The 27,259-nt window shown below is 41.2% G+C and overlaps 3 protein-coding genes across 8 annotated transcripts; 2 read left to right on the top strand and 1 right to left on the bottom strand.

Moving 5' to 3' along the window:
- Positions 1-15,526: 15,526 nt before the first annotated feature.
- Positions 15,527-16,660, bottom strand: LOC146237005 (4-galactosyl-N-acetylglucosaminide 3-alpha-L-fucosyltransferase 9-like). Its single transcript, XM_084686976.1, has one exon. The coding sequence runs from the start codon at positions 16,531-16,533 to the stop codon at positions 15,589-15,591; it is 945 nt and encodes a 314-aa protein (XP_084543102.1). The 5' UTR covers positions 16,534-16,660; the 3' UTR covers positions 15,527-15,588.
- An 866-nt stretch (positions 16,661-17,526) lies between these two features.
- On the top strand, positions 17,527-21,096 carry LOC146237004 (4-galactosyl-N-acetylglucosaminide 3-alpha-L-fucosyltransferase 9-like). 3 transcript variants are annotated; one of them, XM_084686973.1, is made up of 3 exons: positions 17,527-17,736; positions 18,821-18,958; positions 19,435-21,096. In XM_084686973.1, exon 3 carries the CDS (start codon positions 19,474-19,476, stop codon positions 20,569-20,571), a length of 1,098 nt encoding a protein of 365 aa, XP_084543099.1. In that variant the 5' UTR covers positions 17,527-17,736; positions 18,821-18,958; positions 19,435-19,473; the 3' UTR covers positions 20,572-21,096. The 3 variants fall into 3 exon arrangements, with proteins under 3 accessions (XP_084543099.1, XP_084543101.1, XP_084543100.1); XM_084686974.1 differs by lacking the exon at positions 17,527-17,736 and adding an exon at positions 17,764-18,636; XM_084686975.1 differs by lacking the exon at positions 17,527-17,736 and having other exon boundaries at positions 17,763-18,962.
- Positions 21,097-21,425: 329 nt separating this feature from the next.
- On the top strand, positions 21,426-25,848 carry LOC146237003 (4-galactosyl-N-acetylglucosaminide 3-alpha-L-fucosyltransferase 9-like). 4 transcript variants are annotated; one of them, XM_084686790.1, is made up of 2 exons: positions 21,426-21,586; positions 24,169-25,848. In XM_084686790.1, the coding sequence occupies exon 2, from the start codon at positions 24,177-24,179 to the stop codon at positions 25,251-25,253; it is 1,077 nt and encodes a 358-aa protein (XP_084542916.1). In that variant the 5' UTR covers positions 21,426-21,586; positions 24,169-24,176; the 3' UTR covers positions 25,254-25,848. The 4 variants fall into 4 exon arrangements, with proteins under 4 accessions (XP_084542916.1, XP_084542915.1, XP_084542914.1 ...); XM_084686789.1 differs by having other exon boundaries at positions 21,426-21,622; XM_084686788.1 differs by lacking the exon at positions 21,426-21,586 and adding an exon at positions 21,731-21,945.
- Positions 25,849-27,259: the final 1,411 nt, after the last annotated feature.

Raw genomic sequence — 27,259 nt, 5'->3', positions numbered from 1 at the left:
AATGTGTACTGTTTAAGGACATGTTTCGGTGATTACTATATTTGTATGGTCCAGCTCATGTATATAATGGCCATCTGAGAGACATGTTTCACTCATGACAACCACTCTGCCTGTCGTGGTGACCTGATCTGAGCAGCTCGACCTAATAAACGAAGTCAACTCTTTTTCATTGTGGTGCTTTCCTTGGTCCATCCTCTGACAGAAAAATCATCTAACACGTGGGTCGCCCAGTAACTGGGTCTGTGAGAGAGGGATCTAACAGTGGAGATCTACTATGGGTTTTCTAAGAATTTAATTCTCCTGTGATATTATTATTATTATCATTTCAATCATACCTGTGTGATTGAAAGAACTGAGATCATTAGCTTTCATTTCTTATTGGCTAACATAAAGCAGACTATGTGACAAGTTACAGCTTTTCCCTCTTGCTTGAAGGGAAGCAACATATCCTATGTACATCTTTTATTGTCATTTTGGGTACGACAACCCGTACTCCTCGCAAAAAACGGTGAGCGAGTGAGCGAGATCTAACTTAACTGCTCGCAACCAGCAATTGACCTGGATTATGCAATATGCAGAACTAATGCGTGCTTAGTGGGCGTATGCAAGAAGAAATGTCAGTTGAGACACCGTCAACGTTTTTTGGGGGAGGTGGGGGCTACTGACAAAGTGTCAAGCGTAACTATTGGCGTTTCGGTCATGATAAAGTAAAGTCAAAATATAATTTAAAAATGAGAAAGAATTGTTATGATTTACCAACAGTATGTATCGATAATTTAATATTTATTATTCATATTTTATTTTTCATTGGTATGGCGGCCCACCTGCATTAGCCTAATGGACCACTAATGGGCCGTGGCCCACAGGTTAGGAATCACTGGCTAATCTAATTAGCTTAGTACTAAATTATCCCTTAAATGGTAGGTCTCTCAGCTAATGCGTTCCACCCTAAACAACCTGACCTCCCGCCTATAGCTCTTGGTCCAAAGCAAAAACTGTACACCTCAACACAATTACACCATATATATTTAAGCACTTTTTTCACAATCAAAACACAGTTATTCACTTTTTGTTAATGAAGAATTGAAATGCTTCTTCTTATTTTAAATGGTGAAATCAAATTACATTTGGGGTGATTCATTTATATAATTATTGTTCATCGTGCTTAACAGCTAAGAATGTGGTTACCTGAAAAATACAATCCATCCTGGCAGCGCCGGCCCCCGGGTTTTGGGGGCCCTGAACAAAAATAGATGATGATGTCTTTTTCATTCGCTTTTTTTTTTTTGGGGGGGGGGGGGGGGGTGCCCTAACCAATCGCGGGGCACTAAACAAGTGTTTAGTTTGTTTATTGGGTTGGGCCGGCCCTGCATCCTGGTCAAGTCCATGAGTTTCTGTTGTCCACTGTTTGCACTGTTTGTCTGTTGGTTTGGATAAAAGCGGCAGTTAATGGAAAAAGAAAATGTAAATAATGAAGTATAGATTTGCAGAATTTAACCTGTGGAGAACTGATGCTTCTCTGCTCTGTGTTTAACTCAATTTGATGCTGTGTGTATCAAATTACCTGTCATGAATGCAGTGCCTCTTATGAAATAAAAATAATTCTCGACAGAGAATCTCTGAAAATAGTCCTTATACATGTGCATGGAGCACAGTTCAAGCAAATATGCAGAGAAACACACATTTATGCACACATTACAATACCATATATTTACTGCATGTGTAATATTATCCTAAACGTGACATACAGTAGAACTATGTAGAAGCATGGAGAATCTCAGAGAGCAGAACACAGTTACACTTTCTCTGTACCTGTCTATGCATATTAGTTAGCCACCTCCTGATCTTCCTCTTTACAAAACACTTCCCTTTGCTTACAGAAGGGAAACAAACAGCTCCAGTCAGTTCTTACCGTCCATCTCCCTCATACTGACAGCACAGAGGACAAGCCTGTCTAGCATGGTGGACGTTGAAACGCTGTTACGGGGTGGTGGTGGTGGTGGTGGACCCAAGTGCACAACACAACACAACACAACACGAAAAAACAGAGGTATGGTCCAGAGGGGTTTAATGTTGGGGTAAGTGCAGAGGGGAATGATGATGATGAAAAAACAGACAGGACTTCAGGGTAGGCTGTACGGGGTCTGGCAAGGTTGGTGATCCTGGAGGCACAGGCAAAAAGTTAGTACAGGAATGTCACACATAAAAATACGGGTCTACTGGAACCTGGAGTATACTACCGAGGGTAGACAAAACTGTTATCCGGCGATGAATGGTGTGAAAACCAGGGTTGATAAACTGCAGGGCTGATGAGTTGATGGGAGACAGGTGTGAAGACTGAGGCAGAGTGAGTGGGTAATTGGGACTGGAGACCATGGCCACACCCACAAGCGGGAAACACAAAACAACAACCCGCCACTAGGGGGCAGAGGGCATGACAAACGCAGCTCTGATACTGCAGTTGAAGTGTTACTAGATGATAATCTAAACTATAACCTGCCTAAAGTATTATCAGGAAAGACAGGAATACAGCAAACATGTCGGATGACATCTACGCTAAACCAGACATGACCCAGAAGGTGAAGTCAGATGACATTTATGGTATTGCAAACATGACCCAGAAGGTGAAGTCAGATGACATTTATGGTATTGCAGACATGACCCAGAAGGTGAAGTCAGATGACATTTATGGTATTGCAGACATGACCCAGAATGGCTGGAATACAGATTTTAAAAATGGTCCTGGGATTTTGTATAGTAAACTGTCGATCCGTCTGTCTGACTGATTAACTATCTAATACATCCATCTATCTAATCCAGGGGTGGGGAACGTCCGGCCCGTTTGTGGCCCGCGTCATCGTATGGTTCGGCCCGCCATGGCACTGCAGGAACTATATTATTAGGTGCATTATTCGTTGGCAGCAGCACTATTTTAATATGTGGAAGAGGACCGTGGAGGCGCGCAGCATTGCATACCAATATATCCACACATTTTCAACAAACATTACAAATTTGGTAGCAATATAAAAAATAATATGATCCCTCTCCGTAATCAATGATACTCCCCCAGAAATGTTCACTGCACCCCCAATCAAAGCAGGCTGCATCCGTGCCAGCTAACATCACAAATAAGGGTTAGTCTGTATGGCCCCTGAATGATTTTATAAATATCCAAATGGCCCTTTGCAGAAAAAAGGTTCCCCACCCCTGATCTAATCTATCTAGTCATACATTTACACTAATGCTCCAGGTACATTATTGTCACATCAATAAAACCTGTCATAGCTGTATGAGTGAAAGAACTGTGATAATGAGCTTTCATTCCTATTGGCTAACAGAGTAGATGATGTAATAATGAGTTGCATAGGCTTAAACTGTATGTAGCTTCCCAGCAACATTCATTTATGAAATAAATGAGTCCTTTGGCCATGTTGTCTACGCTCCTCATCGACCCTGCATTTAAAAATGTCTCTATGACATCATCCGTGTATTAGACTGACACATGCAACGTGTGTCAATTCGCCAACCTATGGCTCATGACAAAAAGATTTGTGGCGATCTTGAGTAATCGGGCAGTTTAAGGGGAGAATGATAATATGAATAATAATGACAATAATACTATCATAACAACAATAGATTTCCTCCAGATGGAGAAATCCTAATTATATATTTTCTCAGGATCTAGAGGTGCTTTTAACCTCTGACTAGTCATTCGATCAATGATATCAATGTGTAAAGGTCAACCATAGTTTTTGTATTATGTATGATTACTTTGTTATTTCCAGATAGTGGGACGGTGCCACCAGTTTAAAAAAATAAACCAGTTTTAAAAAACACTGGTTTATAGAGTAATTTACTGTAGCAACAAAAAGGCCTGTCATAAACCAACAACAAATGACAAAATTATATCACGCTAAGTAAAGAACTTTCATATCCAATGATGCACCGGTAGTAATGGGACCACCTAGACAGAATTATTTAATTTGACACGTTAATGAACTTGCCTGATGACAGGAGCCCACTCATTTCCTCATCAGATAATAATGATGAAATGGACGAAGTTCCATCGATGAGTTATTTCAAAAAAAATTCTGGCTTTAGTTACGTGGTAAGAGACAAACAATAATAGTTGTATTCCTAATTGTTTAATATTCTGGTTTAATTTGACCTGAACTGTAGGCCTACCAAAGGGTCCAAAAAATACACAGCACACTAGGGTATCTGTATCTAAATTGTTTGTTTTAAAGACTGTAATGATACTGTTGTAATTATTATTAAACAATAATTTTGTGTGTGTTTGTTTTTTTTAATAATTGAAGACTCATAACTTAATGAAAATGTGCCTACATTTCTAGTCTACCTACTTTAAATGTGCAAAATAACAAATTTAGGATACATGTTGTCCCTCCCCCAATGTGCAGTTATGAAACGTACAATTCCATAAAAAGTTTAATGTTTAGAATGTTTTCGAATTAACTTTTGCAGGTTCCCACATTACATAAGGTAAAGAAAGTGGGTTAGCAGGAGCAGACTGCCTTTTGGTGATTAAATGTAGCAGGTGTATGTGTGTGTGCGTCTCTCTCTCTCTGTGAGTGTGTTTGTGTGTGTTGTGCGATTCAGAGGGGAGGAGGTATTCTTTGGCATGAACCAAACACTATTGATATGCAACTATCTATTACAGTAATAAGAATATTGACTAGATGATAAACTTAACACACTTTCAAATATAAGATGTGAGGTGATAAGGGCGTAGGCTTTGTATAAATAATAAACAAATGGTCAAAAGGTTTAACGTGAAGAGTGTTCTTTTTACTCGTTATGTTTATAGTTCCACTCTCATGAGATCGACATTCCTGTGATTATGTCGCGATAAAGCTTAAAAAGGTTTTTTTTTTATGGAATTAAAAACCTAACCTCCTTAAATAAAAATAAATCAAAGAAGAAGCTGCATGTGATATAATTTCAAATGTCATGTTATATTATTAGGTGTATGGTTATAAATTATAACCATACACCTAGTTTATAATTCACCTTTAGAGTTAGAATGTGAAGCACTTTGAATTGCCTTGTTTGCCAAATGTGAGTATCAATCACGCTCGAATGATACACTGAAGTGTAATTTTATACATAGCCTGACATAAAATTCGTAGCAAATCAATTCTTTTTTTTCTCCCCAACCTTAAACTTTTGATAAATGTTATTAAATACAGATTTGCAAGGTAAAATTTTTTCCAAAAGAAAACCATCTCCTTTTCCTGTCGCGGAGTGAAGTACACCAAGCTCGTGTTTGTCTGGGACACCATGTCCCAACAAGGAGAAAAAAAAAGTTGTTGCGAACCAACAACAGGTGCATATTCTGACTGACGCATTACATCAGATATTCAAAATCCTTTTTGTTTCTTCTGGAGTCAAGGTAGGCCTTTGTCCAGATTGGTAAAGAACCAGTCCTCTGACAATAAATGACAACACAACACCAGGCTTAGGTCTCTTAATCATGTCTCTCTCCGCTCTGAAGGCCGGAGGACCATCTTGTGGCACAAGAATGTAAACATAGATAGTGACAGTCAGGCAGTAATGATGTCACAACAGTCACAGAGAAAGAGTTTCACAGCTCCCAGTCCGTGACCAGTTTCAGGGCAGAGAGAGATTCACCTATTCAACCTTACAAATACACACAATCTACTCTTATCAATAGCAAACTCACATGAGAACATAACTAGGCTACTATCCAATGACGGGTTATTATACTGAATCATGTAAGTAGGCTACACAGGCAATCCCCATTTTGCACAGGGGTGAAGGTAGGGTGACCACACATCCGGATGTCGTCCTGACAGTCCGGTTTTCCAGCCCTTTGTCCGGACCGCTGTTGCGCGTCCTCCTATTTGCCCCTTTTGTCCTCCTTAATGCCCACCGTCGCAATTTACCATTCGCATGGGTTTCAATGACAAGTGATGTCACCTGACCTTCAGCTCACCTCGGGTTTTATCTCGGGGGGGGGGGGGGGGGGGGTTGCGGTGTAGGTAAACCTTGCCTAGGGGCGCCAAATGTGCTAGGACCGGCACAGAGAGTAGGCTAATTATTGACCTACAGTAAAATAACTCTGTAAATAGGTCACCAAATTACATACGTAGAAGTAGCCTAGTTATGTTCTCGTGTGAGTTTGCTATTGATAAGAGTAGATTGTGTGTATTTATAAGGTTGAATAGATGAATCTCTCTCTGCCCTGAAATTGGTCACGGACTGGGAGCTGTGAAACTCTTTCTCTGTGACTGTTGTGACATCATTACTGCCTGACTGTCACTATCTATGTTTACATTCTTGTGCCACAAGATGGTCCTCCGGCCTTCAGAGCGGAGAGAGACATGATTAAGAGACCTAAGCCTGGTGTTGTGTTGTCATTTATTGTCAGAGGACTGGTTCTTTACTAATCTGGACAAAGGCCTACCTTGACTCCAGAAGAAATAAAGATGATGATGAGGATGTCAGTCAGATTTACATTTTGTAATTTAGCAGACGCTGTTATCCAGAGCGACTTACGGTAAGTACAGGGACATTCTCCTCGAGGCAAGTATGGTGAAGTGCCTTGCCCAAGGACACAACGTCATTTTACACGGCCGGGAATCGAACCAACTTTCTGATTAATAGCCCGACTCCCTAACCGCTCAGCCATCTAATCCCCAGATGATGCTCCTGTTTTTAGTTTTTGAACTTTTTTTTCTCCTTGTTGGGACATGGTGTCCCAGACAAACATGAGCATAGGAGTGTGGATAGAGACAAATTTAAAGAGTCGAAGAACAGGTTTTAGCAAGGTGGTGAGAGAGGCTAAACGGCTGGACTCAAAGAGACTAAAACACAAATTATTTGCTAACGACTGATTCTGTCTGGAGAGGGCACAGGCAGATTATCAACTACAAGCCCAGAGCCCCCAGCACTGTTAACGACTTTCGTCTGTCCAATGACCTGAACGAGTTCTACTGCAGATTTGAAAGACAATTGGACTGTACTGAACTGCACCTACCCACTCTAAAGCCCCCCCCCCCCCCCCCCCCCCCTCCCAGTGACGACTCTCTCCATTCAGAACAGACTTTTCAAGAGGCAGAACCCCCGCAAAGCAGCTGGGCCAGACTCTGTCTCTCCAGCTGTTGAAGGATCCATAAGAAGCCTTCGTTTGAATGAATATTGGAGAAATTATTAAAGGAAATACTTACTAAATAATATGTGCGAAATGGAAGAAGGTTGTGTCAGTGTGTCAGTGTCAACATTTTTCCCCACCTGCCATTCATAGATTCACCTATCAGATCGGAGTTCAGTTGTTTTGGAAGTGTACTAACTTCCTCCACACACATTCCTGTTACATAGCACACATACCCTGCTCATAGGACACACACACACGTGCACACACACACACACACTCTCCCTCTACCGATTAACCAGTTTTTCCGCTAACAGAGCAGGGCCTGCTCACCTCAGGGTACTTCAACCTTCTGTCCTCCACCAAGCCTGCAGGTACACACACACACACACATTCACACACACATGCACACACTCTCATATACACACTAACACACACACACACAGAAATACACATACTTATTCACACACACACTCCTATATACATACTCATACACACACACACTGAAGTTCAAGTCTGTTATTTGTCAGGTACACAGAAAAACACAAGGTCAGACTGGGCACTGAGATTCTTAAGACAAGACAACGCAAGCACCTGGCATAACATAACATATAAGCACACAGGACATAATTTACATCTATGCTAAGCTTAAATAAGTGAAACTTCCTAAATATACAGATAGCAATAAATAATCGACTATACTAACCCTAATACTAAAACTTCCTAAATTACAGATAACAATAAATAATACACTATACTAACCCTAAATGCACATAAAACCTTTTCAACCCTATAACCTATTCTAACCTAAGTGGAGTACAGTACAATAGTGCAAAATTGCAGATCAGTGACTATGTCAATGACCATAAAGGAGCCTGGTGGCGAGGTACAGTAGTGCAACGTTACTGATGGTGCAACCATAGCTGAAAGTGACAGTGTATAAGTGACTAGTGTGCAGTAAATCAATGTCCATATCAGTGTCCATTCGGAAGCCTGATGGCCCTTTCGGTAGAAACTGTTGTCCAGTCTGCGTGTACGCGACCGGATGCTGTGGTAACGCCTGCCAGAAGGCAACGGGGTAAAGAGACTGAAGGATGGGTGGTAACAGTCATCAGAATCAGAACCAGCTTGCCTGAGGCAACGTGTGTGGTAGGTGTCCACGAATAAGGATGAAAACAATCAGTCCCCCGTTGTCTCCAACTAGTAAACTATAACAATAACAATATATAGCAACGGAACTATTACAGTAACAATATACAATCTAAATGGGCAGTGTGAACATAAGCTAAAATTACAATTTAAAAGTTACATGTGATACACACCTAGGCAAAAGCACACCCCAGGTTTACATAGAAAGTACACACATACTTACCTTTAACAATCATAGAATTGACTAAACAAGAAAGTTTTTAAATCTAGTTTTAAATGTCGAAACAGTATCAGCCTCCTTAATTGAGACAGGTAATTTGTTCCAGAGAAGAGGTGCTCTATATGAGAACGCCCTACCTCCAGCAGTTTTTTTCTTAATTTTGGGTATTACCAGATAGCCGGCATTTTGAGATCTTAGAGTCCTTGCGGGGCAATAGGGTGCAAGGAGACCGGAGAGGTACAGTGGTGCCAATCCATGCAGAGATTTGTAAGTTAGTAGTAAAACTTTGAAATCAGCTCTGGCTTGGATAGGGAGCCAGTGTAAAGAGATAAGAGTAGAGGTTATATGATCAAACTTTCTTGTTTTTGTCAATAGTCTAGCAGCAGCATTTTGTACCTGCTGTACATTTTTCAAGTAGGCAATTGGGAGGCCAGAGAACAACACATTGCAGTAGTCCAATCGGGACGTAACAAAAGCATGTATTAGTTTTTGAGCATCATCCTTTGAGAGAAATTTTTGTATTTTGGCAATATCACCTAGATGGAAAAATGCGGTTCTGGTAATTTGTTTAATATGATACTCAAACGAAAGGTCTGGGTCCAATGTGACTCCTACATTTTTTACCAGCTGGCTTTGAGATACTTTGACGCCATCTAAGTCTAAGGTCAGATTGGATAAATTATTTTGAATATGATGTGAGGGATAAATTAGGGCCGAAAATTTGAACCTCGGTTTTATCCGAATTAAGAAGGAAATTTGCTGTCATCCAAGTTCTCAACCAGGAAACACATTTTTCCATAGCATGTGGACATTCTCCAGGCTTTATGGACATGTATAGCTGAGTATCATCTGCATAACAGTGAAAATTTACCCCAGAGCTTCTAATTATATTTCCTAAAGGCAACATATAGAGTGAAAATAACAGAGGGCCTAGAACTGAACCCTGTGGTACACCATTATCCCTGTGCCCAAGAACACCAAGGTCACATGTCTGAACGACTATCGCCCAATAACACTGACCTCTGTCATCATGAAGTGCTTCGAGCGGCTATTCAAATCATTCATCTGCGCCTCGCTGCCCCCCACACTGGACCCTATGCAGTTTGCATACCGGCCCAACAGGTCTACAGACGATGCCATCGCTCTGACTATGCACACCGCTCTCTCCCACCTGGACAAGGGCAATACATATGTGACGATGCTGTTCCTTGACTACAGCTCTGCATTCAACACCATCATCCCCTCCGGACTGGTCTCCAAGCTTGTGGACCTGGGACTAAGCACCTCCCTCTGCAAGTGGATGTTCCACTTTCTGACGGGGAGGCCACAGGTGGTGAGAATCGGTGACCGCACCTCATCTGTACTGATCACCAACACAGGCACCCCCCAGGGCTGTGTGCTCAGCCCTCTCCTGTTCTCCTTGTTCACCCATGACTGAGTCGTATGTGGAATGTATGTGCATCTAGAATAGGCCTATATTTCTAAACAAAACAAGTGAAAGGAATACTATACAGTAGCCTACTGATAACATTGATTTTCTTAAAGTTCACATGATGTATCTGCTTCTTGATCGGACTTGTACCCCTCATTCTGCCAGTTTTATATTCCTTAGCTCACACGCTCGTGACTGATTGTCACAAAGTATGACGTGTACAGCTAGTTGCAAGTGTGCACAAGTTTCAGAGCTAGGAAAAAGGTGAGCCACTGTTCTGCGCAAGACCGGACAAACCGGAATTTAGTTTTTGGCACTGAAGCTCACGCGAGTAGTAAATTGTGACGGTGGGCAGGAAGGATCAAAAAGGAGGACAAAAGGGCGAAAAGAACATGCAACAGCGGTCTAGACAAAGGGCTGGAAAACCGGACTGTCCGGACGAGGAGGAATGTGTGTGTGAGGTATGTGTGTCTGAGCAAGTGAGTATCAGTGTGTGTGTTTGAGTGTAGGTGTGTGTGCTTGTGTGTAAGTGTGTGTGTGAATGAGTATGTGTATTTGAGTGTGAGTGTGTACGTGTATGTTTATGAGAGTTCTCCTGTTCTCCTTGTTCACTCACGGTTGTGCGGCAACGCACAGCTCCAACGTCCTTGTTAAGTTTGCTGACGACACAACCATTGTGGGCCTTATCTCTGACAGTGACGAGTCAGCCTACAGAGAGGAGGTTGACATCCTGACATCATGGTGCCAGGACAATAACCTCTCTCTCAACATCAGCAAGACCAAGAATATGATTGTGGACTATAGGAGGCGGCAGGAGGAGGAGCATGCACCCCTACTCATCAACGGATCTGAAGTGGAGAAGGGTCAGCTGCTTCAAGATCCTCGGGGTGAACATCAGCAACAACTTCACCTGGTCTGTTCACACGGACAAGGTGGTCAAATCGACCCGCAAGCGCCTTTTCTTCCTAAGGAGACCGAAGAAGTTGGTATCTTCCTCACTAACTTTTACAGATGCACTATAGAGAGCATTCTGACTGGTTGCATTACAGTGTGGTATGGGAGCTGCACAGACAGGGACCGCAAGGCCCTACGAAGTGTGGTCCGTTCTGCTGAGTTCATCATCGGCAGGAAGCTCCCAGCCCCACAGGACACCTACCACACACATTGCCTCAGGAAAGCTGGCAGGATTCTAAGAGACTGTTCCCACCCATCCTTCAGTCTCTTTACCCCGTTGCCTTCTGGCAGGCGTTACGGGCAGCATTCGGTCACGCACACGCAGACTGGACAACAGTTTCTATCCAAGGGCCATCAGGCTTGATATAGTAATTGATTCACTTCATACTAGTCACTTTAAACACTGTCACTTCAGCTCCTGGTTGCACTATCAGTAATATTGCACTCCTGTATTTCACTGTACTTCGCCATCAGGCTCCTGAATGGACATTGATTCACGTCTTACTGGCTACTTACACACTGTCACTTTCAGCTCCTGGTTGCACTTTCAGCTCCTGGTTGCACTATCAGTAATATTGCACTATTGTACTTCACTGTACGTCACTTAGTTTAGAATAGGTTTATAGGGTTAGCAATAGGTTATTACGTGTATTTAGGGTTTAGTATATTGTATTTTTATATTTCTGTATATTTAGGAGGTTTACTTATTTAAGCTTAGCATAGATGTAATTTATGTTCTGTGTACTTATATGTTAGCTCATGCCAGGTGCTTACGTTGTCTTGTCTTAAGAATTTCAGTGCCCAGTCTGACCTTGTGTTGTTCTGTGCATCTGACAATAAAATACTGGAACATGAACAAAGTTACACTGGTCCAGGTTGAAACTGGTACCCAGATTTGTAAATACAGTCAGGTATTCATCTTTCTCACAAGCAACAGAAAATGCCTTTCTTTTGCCTTTGCCATAAATGTCAATGAAACGCCTGTAGCAAGTGGAGTGAAACCCAGTGTCTTCGGGATGAAACGAAAAACGGCTTCACCTTACGGCCTATACGTGTTCCAGGGTTTGCCTAACAACACCCTTGAACACGTACTTTATTGGCGATAAAGTACTGCCTCGAGTACCTTATTGCTTAAGTACAGCCTGTAAACTAGTTTAGCTTGCTAACGCAAGAGCACCTGCTTCCCCAGTGCCTTCAGTAAATAATCTAGACAGTCATTGGCAATAGGCTAGACTGCTATTGGTTTTCTGGCTATTTTTCGTAAGCTTCCCTTTTAATTCAGCCTAACAACTAGCTAGCCTCTAGCTAGCTAGAGTCATTTGCTAAGTAAGGTATGTTGATGTGATATTAGAAACGTATTTAACCAACAGTGGACCCCTAGTGCAAGAAAAGAGAATGTTCATTAATGACGTGACTGACTTGGCTCTGTTTCAGCTTTCAGGTAGACTAAGCTGTGTCTACTACCGCGCACTTGTGCACTTCGAACACTGACTTTCAGTGCTTAGGGCGCTTCACTCACAAAACCATTAAAATTCAGTGCACTGAAAGTACCCAGATGGCGCACTTCAAACGGTCCAAAAAACAGTGTACAACGATGGACACTACTCGCCCTAAACGGGCGCCATCTTGGGTACGTAGCGGAAAAGGACGAGCCCCTTCGGCAGCTTTTTCCACTTGGGGTGGAGAAGCGCGTTCATTTTGGCAGGTTTCGCGGGTGTTGCGAGCAGATTTGCGTCCGTCACTTCCGCCAAGTGGTTAATGTAAGTGTTCCATTTCAGCACTTATCAGCAATGAAGTGCACTGAATATGTAAGTGCACTGTATTGCAGTGCACTGTATTGCAGTGTACATCGTAAAGTGTGCGGTAGTAGACACAGCCTTCTGTAATCTCTTTTAGCCACACTCGCCCTACTTTCTCGCTGTGCAAATACTGGTAAGCTTCAGAGCTTTTTAGATTCATCATTGACTGACCATCGCAAGACACAGACTCAACAAAGTATGCAAAAATGCGGCTGTATGTTATCCTAGGCCATTTTTTATTTATTTCGTCCTCCCATCCAGTTACTGCGGAGGGCAAAGGTATATTTATATTGCCGTTTTATAACTCGGTGAGGTTGTGTTCCCACAATGTAGAACAAATTAATAAATGAGAGACGGCGATTGTTTACGTCTCACCTATTCCCCTTTCTCCTCCATGTCACTATATCTAAACTCACATTACCCTTTATCCACAGGGGGTGTCTGCGGACATCACTTACACACAGTACCCCTCTCCACAATTAGATAGATAGATAGTCTTATTGCGGTTGGGAGGAACGATTTCCTGTATTGTTCCTTAGAGCAGCGGGGTTGAATGAGTCTGTGGCTGAAGCTGCTTCTTAGCTTGTCCAGGGTTTTGTGGAGGGGGTGAGAGGGATGGTCCATGATTGCCATCAGTTTTGCCAGCATCCTGTCCTCCACCACCTCCTCCAGGGTGACAAGCTTAGAGCCAACCACAGACTCTGCTTTCCTGATGAGTTTTCTCAGTTTGTTGGCGTCCTTTGCCTTGATGCCCGCACCCCAGGACACCACAGCAAAGAAGATGGTTCTCGCCACAACAGACTGATAGAACATCTGCAGCATCTTGTTGCAGACGTGGAAGGACCTGAGCCTCCTCAGGAAGTAAAGCCGGCTCAGGCCCTTCTTGTAGACGGCCTGTGTGTTGGTGGACCAGTCCAGTTTATTGTCCAGTGTGACACCCAGGTACTTGTATGCCGACACCACCTCCACATCCGTCCCACCGATGCAGACAGGAGAGAGCAGGGGCTTGTTCCTCCTGAAGTCCACCACCATCTCAATTAGGCACCCCTTTAGGCATTGTCCAGCTACCAAGCCAGACATACTTAGTATCAACGCTCCATTTAAAACATGCTTTTTAGCGCTCCCTATCAAGCACTGAATTAGTGAATTTGAAATTGTGTTTTGCAAATTAAATGTATCTTCAGTATGTCTGGTCTATGCATTGTATATCAGAGTCTAATGCATTTAATGGATTTGTGTATGACTGTTGCACCAACTGGACATGTTATATTAACATATACATTTGTTCCAGATGTGCAGTAGTCAACAATGGGATGTGGGACCAGGTGAGGGTCGACCATGGAATGGAGTTTTACCTGTGCCTGTACATGCAGGAAATCCCCCGAAAAACAAAGAAGCCTTGCAGCCATCTTGAACTGTGCTCTAGATGCGCCTTCACCTCCACATTTCCACCAGAATTCCACAATCAAAATAGTACAATAACGAAACAATCAAAAACTTCATTTTCCCGTTTTGGTTTTGAAACACAAAAAACGCTACAGAACTAGTGATTTCTGTTGTTCTTTTTCCCCATTTTTCCGTTCAGGTTTTAAAACAGAAAAACCAAAAATCAAGTTTGTTTTTCGGTTTTTGCGATTTGGTTTTGAAACGGAAAAATGAAAGAACGAAGGGTACACGGATTTTGTTAGTTCATTTAAGCCTCTTATATTAGCCTCTTGTATTAGTCTATAGTTAATGTTAATTTAAATTAAGTTAACTGGTGATTTTCGATGTTTGTATTCTTCCCCTGCTAGCTACAGTAAATTGCACGTCTGTTGATTGATAGCGATTGCTGCCTTTGCTCACGTTTGTATTTTAGGTACAAAAACCAGAGTTCCCATATCTCTTGAAAGCTTAACTGCATGACTTTTTTTTGGTGTAGATTTGACTGTAAAACTGTAAAATTATGAACTTTGTGACATGACGTGATGACATTGCTGCTGCCTAATACTATGCAGTCTACCGGGGGACATTTTCACTCAAATTTCAAGACTTGCATGCCCCAAAATAAAAATTCTGATGTGACAGATCAATGGGGAATCGCTTTCTCTCTTAAAGTCTGTCCTCCTCGACCTTTTTGGACTTTTTAAATCGAACTATTTGTATAATCCGTGTAATTCTTGAGCCGGTATAAAGGCTAGCCTATATTTTCCCGGTTTTCTGCCACCATGCTGCACGCGCGCATCCCGAATGTTTACAAACAAACAAATGGTCCTTTTACATTAATTTGTTACGTTAATTATTAATTGGCAGCATTTATGCCATTTAGAACATACTTCATGAGTGGAAGGTCTATTACATTAACCTGTTCCGATAGTTGATACTTTGTTTCGGCCATTTGTAGCTAGATTTGTTCATTTTACTGAACGAGATTCAAAGAACCGAATCAGTAAAATGAACCGAACTTCCCATCACTAGTATGATCAAATCCTTTCTCCTTGTTCTCATTCAGCTCAGGTAAATCAGTGATTTATTGATGCTCCCTTTTGTGCTCGTTCATTGTTCGTATCCGCGAGAACGTTTCCAGGCAACTTCTCTTGACATAAGCAAATAAATGGGCTGCTAATTTACCCATATCAGATTGGTTTCAATCTTAGCAAAAATCAGGAAAAATTATTCTATGAAAAATCTAGTAGTATGAGCCAGGTTCGAGAATCGAACAAAAATGATTGGGGGAGATAGTTTTAGATATGTTGACTGGAGTTAATAGAATAAAAAGGACCGGACGAGTAATGACAGTTCATGATCTATCATATATGTACATTTCATAAAATGTCAACAAAACAACTGCAACAGTGTTATTTTGTGAAATTATGTTATTCCAAACAAAGTTGTCACATGTAAAACAGTAATTATACAATCATGGAAAGTACCACTTGTTCACATCTTTAACAACACTGTAGTATGTGTCTCTTTGCATGTGATCACAAGCTAAACAAACGGGTAGGATAAACTCATCATTGAGATTTATGATGTGAGGTTTTGCCCTGAGGTAACTCCTCCATTGGAAGTAACGCATGTACATCTCATCATTCTTATCTAACTGAATAAGGAAGTCAGCAAGACCCTTCGCATCAGGAAAGTCATTAACGTGTATGAATGAATCAGCAGGAATAAACTCCTCATAGTTCTGTCTGGGTGGGCCTAGTACTACTGGTACAGTGCCTACTACCAGAGGTCCATTCACCTTCTCTATGATGTAATCTTTGTGAAGTGAGTTTTCAAATGACAGATAAAACTTACAGCTAGCAATGGTCGGGTAATAGTCTTCAGTATTCAAACGACTCCCTGTGAAAGCAGCACCATACATATTTATCGTTATATGTTTAACGAGCTCCCGGTAAAAGCTTGCTCTTGTACCTGTTCCGGTTACTGGATTATTGTTAGACACGATCCAGCAAACCAGTTTGTCTTTCTCAGGCAGCTTAAAATCATTAAGTGACTCTGATTTTACAGTCAGTAACTCATTTCGCACAGTGATGTCAGCATCACGTCTGTAGCCCAATGTCAGGTTGAAGAGGTTTTCCAAGCCTGGAATTCTCTGTGTATTTGTTGGTGATTCCAATTGAAACCAGATCCATTTCTGAAAAGGGGGACGTGGAGATGGGGGAAGGTTTTTCAAGTCCCTACTAATATGCTGGTGAAACACAATAACCCCATCTGCTCTGCTGTACAGGGATCTGTTGTCCGTCAACTCACAACTATCAATGTTAAAGTATGTCTTACATTTCTTAAAGTCAAACACTATTCCAAGGGGCCAGAAGCACGAGAGGTTTGACTTTCTCCTCAGGATGCCAGACACCATCGTCCTGTTGCAAGTCAAGCTGTCTAGATGCACATTCAAAATTTCCAGGCTCAAAGTAAATGAAAAATGCTACTATTGAGCTCACAAGACCGAAAACAACTATGCTCATTGCAAAAATTCTTCTGTTTGGTAGTGTGTGTGACATTGTTGTGTTTTCAATCTGTTTTCCAGAAAGTTGCGTGGATTGTTCTGGATGCAAAATAAAAATACAGAAATAGGAATGAATCAGTTATTATGTCAAATAATTACATTTTTTAATTGAAACAAAACATGAAACAACTTGCCTCAGGGGGAATGTCCCTGTACTTGCTGTAAGTCTCTCTGGATAAGAGCGTCTGCTAAATGACTAAATGTAAATCTACCTTATAAATGAATTTTATTTGGAATATGGCATGTCAAATAGGCCAGTTTTAGAAAGTTAACTTTCCCAACACTGCCATCCGCAGGGCTAAATATTTATTCTAAAACTGGTTGTTCCCATCTTTGATTGTGGGTTAGCTTCGCGTCGTGCCTAACAACTCCCCTTACCTGTTCTAAAATCAGGGCCTCTTGGGGCTTATTGCTTAATTTTATGAGACCAGTCAGTGATTGCATTGTAAAGACATTAAACATTTTTTCATCAAAGATAAACATGAATTATATTTACCAATCAAAAACATGTTGTAAAGAGATACATTTACTTCACCAACCTTCCAGAAAATTACAAATATACTTTTTAAATACATGTACATGATGAAAAACAGTACAATATTGTGTGCTGCTCAACTGATAAAAGCAAACATCTTTCTTACTTACCGATTGAAACTGTTGCTGTAACGAAGACTGCTTCCTTCCGTGTACCAGAGTTTGACTTACACAACACAAGCACCACCCCTGTGTTTCACTCCCCCATCTCCTTTCCGATTTCCTAACCAATGGGGTTACTGGATTATATTTCCTGGAACAAATAAAGTCTAATCTTTCATCACCGCCAGACCACACCCCTGCTTTATCACAACATAATCACAGGATTATGTTGTGATAAAGCATGCATAAATGTAAATTACTAACAAGCAGATAGCGCAAATTCGTTGGAAAAATGTACCTGCCATATGAACTTTAAGGGGGATGAAGAAGGGGGCGGCAATTTCCAGACTGGAGTTTCAGTTTTGTAACTACCTTATTACTCTCCTCTTTTTTCTTCCTCTTTGGTGCTCAGCTCAGGTAATTGCGTTTCATTTAGTCAACTTTTTATTTACTCTTCAACTTTCTCTGACACTTTCTCTGAAAACTTACTGATATGACGTGCTGTGGCGGTTCTGCGATGGAATAGTCCATATTAGTATGGGGTGGGAGGGGAAGCCCGTTGACACAAATCGAATAAACGCTCTGTTGGTATTTCTGTTTATACTTTTGGGGGAGGTTATGACTTTTAATCAATTTGTATAATTATGTTAGTTCAGTCAAGACAATCACGTATTAGATTTGAGCATTTATTGTTGCATGACATGGACATGTAGATTTAACTTTGGCGGAGTGGATGATCTAAACAGGGAAGCACTCCCTGCCTCCTCGATGCAACAAATCCATATTCGACACATGAGGCAGGGAGCAATAGAGATATAATCCCCCGGAGGGACCGAAGACAGACAGCACGGGGGAGAAAGGGGATGGCGGAGGCTGGCAGCAGCACTGATACAACAACCGGGTTGAGTGTGTGCGTATCCGTGCGTCTTTTAAAGACGCCTATCGGACGTCGCCCAATGGACATGCATGCGCTGCTAACATGGGTGTGGGCGGAGGAAAGGAAGGTGGAGTAAAACGCCTTACGTCCCCGATGACTGACGCGCGCTGGCCGATTGCCCTGCCTGAACTAGCTGCGCTAATTTATTATTGATCATTTATTATATGGCAACGACGGTACGAGCTTTCTGATTGGCTAATTGGTTGTCATGCCAGACGCGTATTGCCCTCCTCAGCGGTCAATACGGCTCCGTATTGCCCTCTGACGTCATTTTCAAAATGAGCTACGAGTCAGCTGCTAAGTTATATTATTTTTATGTAGTCTTTCAAGGGTACACCTGGCAGCTGGGGGCCCCAGGTGGTTTCCTACCTTGCTTATAGGTAAGTCCGCCCTGGGCCTGTTCCCAAGTTGAGTGCATAGGCCTACGTTCAAACGAGTTTTTTCAAACGAGTTTCCAACGCCCTACCAGCAGACTGTTGCGACACCGGTTTCACAAAAATACACGATTTAGCCTATACAACACCTTACATGTTGACCATGAAAGATTAGAGTTTCTTTGTTCAGATTCTAGGAAATATAATCCAGTAAACCCATTGGTTAGGAAATGGGACAGGAGGATGGAGAGTGAGACACAGTGGTGCTTGTAAATCAAACTCCGAACAAGAAACCAAGCGGTCATCCTTACAGCTACAGTTTCCAGTGGTAAGTAAGTAAGATGTTCGCTTTTTAATTGAGCAGCACACAATATTGTACCGTTTTTCATCATGTAGCCTAAATATATTTCAAAAGTATGTTTGTAATTTTCTAGAGGGTTGATGAAGTAAATGTATCAAAGTTTTGGATAGAAGCGTCTGCTAAATGCATACATGTAATGTAAATTATCTCTTTACAACATGTTTTTATTGGTAAATATAATTCATGTTAATTTTGATGAAAAAAAACGTCAGTCTTTACAATGCAATCACTGACTGGTCTCATAAAATAAATATTTAGCCCTGTGGTTGGCCTACTTGACATACAATCCCATTCCATATAAATAATAATAATAATAAATTCATTTATAAGGTGACTGTGGATTTAATATAATTTGTTTCATGTTTTGTTTCAATTCCAAAATTGTATTATTTTATATACTAACTGATTTATTCCAATATCTGTATTTTTATTTTGCAATCAAGGACAATCCACGCAACTTTCTGGAAAACACAAACACATCAATGTCACTCACACTACCAAAGACAACCTTTTTTGTAATGAGCACAGCTGTTTTCGGACTTGTGTGCTCAATAGTAGGATTTTTCCTTTACTTTGAGCCAGGACATTCTGAATGTGCATCCAGACAGCTTGACTTGCAACAGGACGATGGTGTCTGGCACCCTGAAGAGAAAGTCAAACCTCTCGTGCTTCTGTGGTTCTGGCCCCTTGGACGAACGTTTGACTTTAAAGACTGTAAGAAATACTTTAACATTGATAGTTGTGAGTTGACGGCCAACAGATCTCTGTACAGCAGAGCAGATGGGGTTATTGTGTTTCACAGAGATATTAGTTCGGACTTGAAAAACCTTCCCCCTTCTCCACGTCCCCCCTTTCAGAAATGGATCTGGTTTCACGTTGAGTCACCAACAAATACATATAGAATTCCAGGCTTGGAAAACCTATTCAACCTGACATTAAGCTACAGACGAGATGCTGACATCACAGTGCGAAATGAGTTGCTGATTGCAAAATCAAAGTCACAAGATGATTTTAAGCTGCCTGAGAAAAATAAAATGGTTTGCTGGATCGTGACTAACAATGATCCAAGAACCGGAACAGGTTCAAGAGCAAGCTTTTACCAGGAGCTTGTTAAACATATAAAGGTAAATGTTTATGGTGCTGCTTTCACAGGGGTTCGTTTAGGATATGAAGACTATTACTCGACCATTGCTAGCTGTAAGTTTTATCTGGCATTTGAGAACTCACTTCACAAAGATTACATCACAGAGAAGGTGAATGGACCTCTGGTAGTAGGCACTGTACCAGTAGTACTAGGCCCACCCAGACAAAACTATGAGGAGTTTATTCCTGCTGATTCATTCATACACGTTAATGACTTTCCTGATGTGAAGGGTCTTGCTGACTTCCTTATCCAGTTAGATAAGAATGATGAGATGTACATGCGTTACTTCCAATGGAGGAGGTACCTCAGTGCAAAATCTCACCTCTTAACTCCCCATGATGAGTTCATCCAACCCATTTGTTTAGCCTGTGATTACATGCTAAGAGACAAACACTACAATGTTGTTAATGATCTGTACAAGTGGTACTTTCAATGATTTAATAAATAAATTTGTTTGGAATAAAAATTTCACAAAATAGCTCTGTTTTGTTAGCCTGGCTTCCAGCCCAACTTAACCCCGCCCACAACAAAAATTTGGTCGGGAAGTTGGGTCTGGAGGGGCTCGTATATTGGGGACAAACTATATAAAACAGGAGCTGGGCGGACCAATGAAATTGCCAGGGCGGGCTTTTATAGGATGATGGACAGATGATCAACATGAATGTAATCAATAACATCACGAAAGAGAGCTTGGGTTGAATTCGTTTTCAACAATTACGTTGCTATGATTGTTTGTAGGTTATCCAATTGAGCGAAGAGGCATTTGTTTTACGAGTTCAGTTGAAACACGCCCCATAGTCACAGCCCAACAGAGAGTTATCAGACTCATATTCTGACTAGAATTATGAGTATATGACAACTTCAGGCTACTGTTTTGTTGTTCCATACTGCAGTTTTGAAATTGTTTTCATTTTATGAAATTTACATTAATTAAATCGCATGAACTGTGATTTATTGTTGAATAGAACATGTATTCAAATGTTTACAAAATGTATAAATACAAAGGCTTTTTATGGAATTAAAAACCTAACCTACTTAAATAAAAATAGTACATCTAAAAACTGCATGTGATACAATTTCTAATTTCATGTTATATTATTAGGTGTATGGTTATAACTTTTAGAATTAGAAAGACTGTTGTATTCCTATATCACTATTTAAATAGATGCAGGCTACTTGGGCAACGTACAGTCGCGGAGTCAGAGGAGTGTCTGGTTGACACAGGACACCTCTGATGATTGGCCACGGGTGTCACCCTCAAAAAAGTATTCACTATTCTTGACAGTTTGACTCCGACATATAATTCATCTTGTAAGACGCATCAAAGAAGCGTTTTTTAACCCTTGTGCTGCCTTCGGGTCATTTAAGACATCTTTTATTGCGTTTTTCTAATGGAGAACAGGGAGAGAATAGTTCAACTCACGAGTCAAGACGCGAGCAAAGCTACATCGGTAAAAGAAAGCAGTGAAAGAAAGCTTCACATTGAAGTAGGCCTACATTTGATGATTTTGCATCGTTTAGAGTCCGTGTACCTATTGTGGCCATTCGTTATTCGTACCAGCTTCGTCTTATTTCAACCCATATTGACTAACTCTTAGGGCCGCAATAGGCCTATCGTTTAGTCCGTAGGCCTAAATCATAAAAAGTAGGCTATAGATAAAAGTTAATTCAAAAATCTTTTCACTTGAAACTCAATGGTTACCGGTTTAAGGCTACCGCGCCTTGAATGCTTTTTATAACCAAACTGTGTAGGCTAGGCTACTTATAACAAAAATATTTGTTACTCTGATGCAGCGCTTGAAACGACACGGTAGGCCTATGAGAAGCGTCATTTGAACATTTGAAATGAAATGAAGTTAACGGCTCCTCCATGTGCTAGCGAGTGGTAGACTGAGGGTGCTTTCACACCTAGTAGTCCGTTTGCTTGGTCCGAATCAGTGGATGAGTTGCTACTTTGTTGCATTTTTCATTAGGTCCGGTTAGTGTTCAACGGTCCCGTTTTAAGCGAACAAACATTTGAAAAAAACTGACATTTAAAAAAACCAATGACACGCGGTCATACAGGTTGTTAATCTGTTGGACAGAAAATGTGTGAGGGAAAATCACTTCCTTGTCACGAACAACAATGGACTGCAGCGATGGATTTTTACTCAGAATTATATCGAGGTTATCAAACCATGGGAATTATATGTTTTCGTCTGACGAGCTACCACTTTTCCATAGAACATCACGCACTTTTAGCTGTCTACGTTTTTAACTTTCAACCAACATTGGTCCACTGCAGTAGCCTACAATTGCAAAACGAACCTAAATCTATAGGCTAGGCAAGGCTACATCTATCGTCCATTTTCCCGACACAACAACCATGTTAAAAAGTTAGGCTGCTAATGTAGGCCTATTGATTAATAGTAGGTTAGGCTTTTTTTTTTTTTACAATGTCAAAAAAGTCAATTTAGATGTGTTTAAAGGGTGTCTGTTTTTTTTGTAATCAACAAAGGTCTAAAAAACGACCTCCTACGTATACGTAGGCTATTGTTCATGTCAATCATGACGTGTCATTTTAGTTTGATGAAGCGGTGGATGAGGGAGCTGTCATAGTACACGGCTTAAAGGGAACTCCGCTTCGCGTCGTGCCTAACAACTCCCCTTACCTGTTCTAAAATCATCGCAACATGGGCCTCTTGGGGCTTATTGCTTAATTTTTACTTTTCGGGCTGTTAAAGAATAGGGTGCACGCTCAAATAGATTGACTACGTCAATCTGATTTGAATTAGTATTGCGTGAGCTGAAACTGGCCTTTATGGAACCGCTTAGCCCAGCTTGACTAATTAAACTAATTCAAGTCTGGTTTGGGACTTTAGTCCAACTTTTTTGAGCGGCCTTTATTATCTGCTGTTTATCTTCTAATTTTGTGTGCACAACACAGCGTGCCAGAGAAACGCACATTGATTTCACTGAGGGGATAGGCCTAGGCTAATGAAAACGGATCGCGGCGCATTGCACATCGTTGCCAGAGACTACACTCAACTCATTTGTTGGAGTACGAACAGTAGTTCTATTTTTTTCCCCATTAAGTTTATTTTATCTTAACCAAAGACCCTGATTTGTTCAATTTAAAGAAGGCTATGCTTAGAGAAATTTAAGTTTAAAAAAGAGTGTAGCTTACTTCAAAAATGTTTATTCTCCAACTAAATTACAACCACATTTGACCCATTATTTAAAAGCAGTTAAACCATTAAAAGCAGTTTAACCATTAAATGATGGGTCAAATGGGGTTATAATTTAGTCAGAGAATTACAAGGGTAATGTCCATGTTTTTTAATACATATTTCTTGTGTGGCATTTCTGCCTTTATTATATTATGATAGCCTATATTGTGTGTCTGGAGAAGAGAGTGTAGGGGGAGAGGATCACGTGCGAGGCCTCGCCTACATGGTGCTTGCATTAGTCTAGTGATCCACCGGAATACTCCTTGGGGTAATTTGGGCAGCAAGCATAGTGAATTTGCATTCGTCAGAAAGGGGTGGGGATGAAGTAAAAGTGTCAAAACATCAAGTGTAACCTGAATAACCTGAATGGTGTAAAAATGTCGCTGTTCACACGGCGTCTTAGCGCCGATCTGTGTCACCAGAGTGCACATGTTTGTGTTTAGGCTACTCATTAGGATGGCTATATAAGCTGAGTTGTCTCTGCCGTCTCTAAAATTGTCGACCGTAACGTCATTTGTGTCAGCGACCTTTTCAAAAGTGTCTGCGACGTAAGTATAAATTCGGCTTTATTCTTTGTTATCCATGGTCGTGTGGCATTTGCCCTTTGTTCTGTGTCTCGTTTATTTCAAGGTAAAGTTCTCGTCATCCCAAAACGCCGACTGCTGTATCACAAAAAAAACTTAAGATAACTTGTTTGTTTGCATGCTATATACAATATACAATACATTTATTAATGTATACATTTATTAATGTAATCAAATGATATGGATATGTTATTTTTCATCTTTAATGTCGGGAAACTTAAAACATGTTTCTTTTTGCAGGTCTCAAAATGCTGAAAACTGCCACCGCTGGAATTTCAAGCAACAAAGTTTTCGTGTTATTAATTATCGGAGGGTTCATAACACTGTTTTCCATGTACTATAAGACTCCAATGTTACCTTGCCAGAGCCAGCCTTCTTACTCAGTTAAGAATACAGCTTACTCATCGGCAACTAAACCGATCATGCTGCTTTGGTTCTGGCCTGAAAATGATAGGTTTGATTTTAAGGACTGCAAGACGTTCTTCAACATTGACGGTTGCAAATTTACGGACGATAGGACCCTGTACAGTGAAGCCGATGCAGTGCTCATCTTTCATAGAGCCATAAACCACAATGCATCGAATCTACCCCCCTTACCAAAACCCTCATTTCAAAAGTGGATTTGGTTTAATGTGGAATCACCAACTAACACACAGAAAGTTCCAGGTATCGAGAACCTTTTTAATGAGACTTTAAACTACCGGCAGGATGCAGACATTCCTGTTCGCTGGAAGTTGTCTAAAAAAAACAGAGATGACTTTGCGCTGCCCAAGAAAGATCGAATGGTCTGCTGGATTGTGAGCAACAATGACTCTCACACTGGGACAGAGATGAGGTACGAATACTACAGAGAGCTTGTGAAACATATTAAGGTGGATGTGTTTGGCAAGGTGTTTGGTAGTTTCTTAAAATATGAAGATTATTTCTCAACCATCGCAAGCTGCAAATTCTACCTTTCCTTTGAAAACTCTGTTGACAAAGATTACATCACAGAGAATCTGAATGGACCACTAGCAGCAGGAACAGTACCTATTGTATTGGGTCCCCCCAGACAGAACTATGAGAACTTTATACCAGGGGATTCCTTCATCCATGTAAATGACTTTCCTGATGCAAAAACTTTGGCTGACTTTCTCCTGCAGTTGGACAAGAATGAGGAGGCCTATATGCGCTATTTCAATTGGCGTCAGTATTACTCTGCTAGGCCTCACCTGATTAAACAGAACCAAAAATTCCTCCAGGCCATCTGCTCTGCCTGTGACCACGTGGGAAGACACAGAGAGTACAGGGTTGTTCCTGATCTTTACAAGTGGTATTTTGGTTAAACTGTTACTTTCATCCCTAGTAAGGAAAAACGTAAACAAATTAAAGTTTGTTGCTTACTTTCACCAATATACTGGGGTCATATACACTAATATATTGTGATATTCTTTGCAGATCTCTAGGAAAATGTAGTTTGAGTGCCTTACTAGAAAAGATACGAATAAGTCCATAGTAATCAGTCCGACATGTCACACGCCCATGTACACACAATTCTAATTGCAACAGCTGAGATAATGCAAAACAGACTCACGTAATTAAAGGAATTCTTTGATTTCTTCGAAAGAACCATCAATTTATCTCTACTGAACCTTCGATGAAGGGCCAAGGCCCTCTGAGACTCCACAGCAAGCCTTCTTTGACCCAGACATCAACACGCCGACAAACTGAAAATACTATATTTCTCTCTTGTGACATTGGCATGAACCTGAGTTTATATTGTTGGTGTTTGATTATAAACTGCAAGTAATCTATCTAACAATTGTTAGTTCTGTCACTATACCCCTGTCCTAGTTGCACAAGACATTAGTGCGGTATTACTCTTATTGAGGGACTTGTTGTTCTTGTTGGTTAGTTGTAACTGATTAAACTTTTTGTACTTGCTGTGAATTATATTATTGTTGATAGCTTTTTTTTCTACAGGTACACTCTTGAACTTTTTGAGGTTCACGTTGTTTATTTTGTAACTTGTTGAACTACATGCTCTTATGGTTCATCCCATTGGCACTTATTTGCTTTTCATAACGTATGCTTTCTAGTTTGGGTTAGGGAAAAACGTGCCCTGGGCGCCAAATGTGCTAGGACCGCCAATATGTAGCACTGCGGAACATGTAACAAAAACACATGTAGCCTATTTCATGTATTTAACTTTGTACATTACATTAACATTATGTGTTTATGTAGCCGGTGTGTGGTGAAACTCAGCCCTCAAGTATTTAAAAGGCCACCTGCCTCAATGAATGGCTAGCTTTTTGTTGGCGTAGTTGGTAGTGGTGGTGCTTGGGAAGTTAGAGGTGGTCGGTTCGACTCCCGGTCGGAGCGGACAGTGGCCCGTATACCTCTGAATACCACGTCTGTTACATTTACATGCATGAGTATGGCTTAGTGTTTCTTACATCCAGAATTATATTTGTAAGCAGCAGACTTTGCTGCACTAAGGGGGTCTTTCTGACTGAGATGAGGGCAGCGTGGAGGGTGCTGAGAGAGGACCTCACACCCCACTCTCGGAGTTTGGGGTCAAACTGGGTCACATACACACAACACCCTGTACCACTGCACACCCCCAGACACAGGCTTTCTGAACAGATGCTGGACGTGACTTTCTCGTTCACCTTGAGGGTAGAGTGGATCCCAGGAAGTCAGGAATAATTCAGAAGTCAATACTTCTGGCTGTGCTATACAAAAAAAACAGTATTGTGTGATGATTTCAGTTCAGCCTGATACTGCCACACCAATTGGTTGCTAGTCTAATTACAACCATGTGGTTCAAAGCTCCGATGCTTTATGAGTGTATTTGTTTACACACTTACCTGAGGTGCAAGTATTAGTCGACCGACTGACTGCACCTGCTTTAAATTAGCCAACTCCTGTGCTGCCAACCCACCCTTTTCCCCACCCTTTAATCCCATTTCCTCCATTCCCCCACCCCAGTTTTGTGTGCTGCCTATTTCATAACAATATACAGACTTCTTTTCCCCCTCTCTCTCATTCAATACATCCATCTCCAGGAAACTTGAGGATTTCCAACCCTTTTCTAATTTCCAACACTGAGAATCCATCTTGGTGCAAATTTGGCCATTTTAACCGTTCTAAGTGGTTGTCAACATTCTGGCGCGCATGGTCAACATTCACTCTTATTACATTTACATTTAGTCATTTAGCAGACGCTCTTATCCAGAGTGACTTACAGTAAGTACAGGGACAGTACCCCCCGAGGCAAGTAGGGTGAAGTGCCTTGCCCAAGGACACTCCATGGTGTGTGTCTCCATGGTGGCATTGACCACTAGCGCCC

This window comes from Hypomesus nipponensis, chromosome 22, assembly GCF_054491055.1.
Source record: "Hypomesus nipponensis isolate SF chromosome 22, ASM5449105v1, whole genome shotgun sequence".
Lineage (NCBI taxonomy): Eukaryota > Metazoa > Chordata > Actinopteri > Osmeriformes > Osmeridae > Hypomesus > Hypomesus nipponensis.
This window is presented reverse-complemented; position numbering and strand designations above follow the sequence as displayed.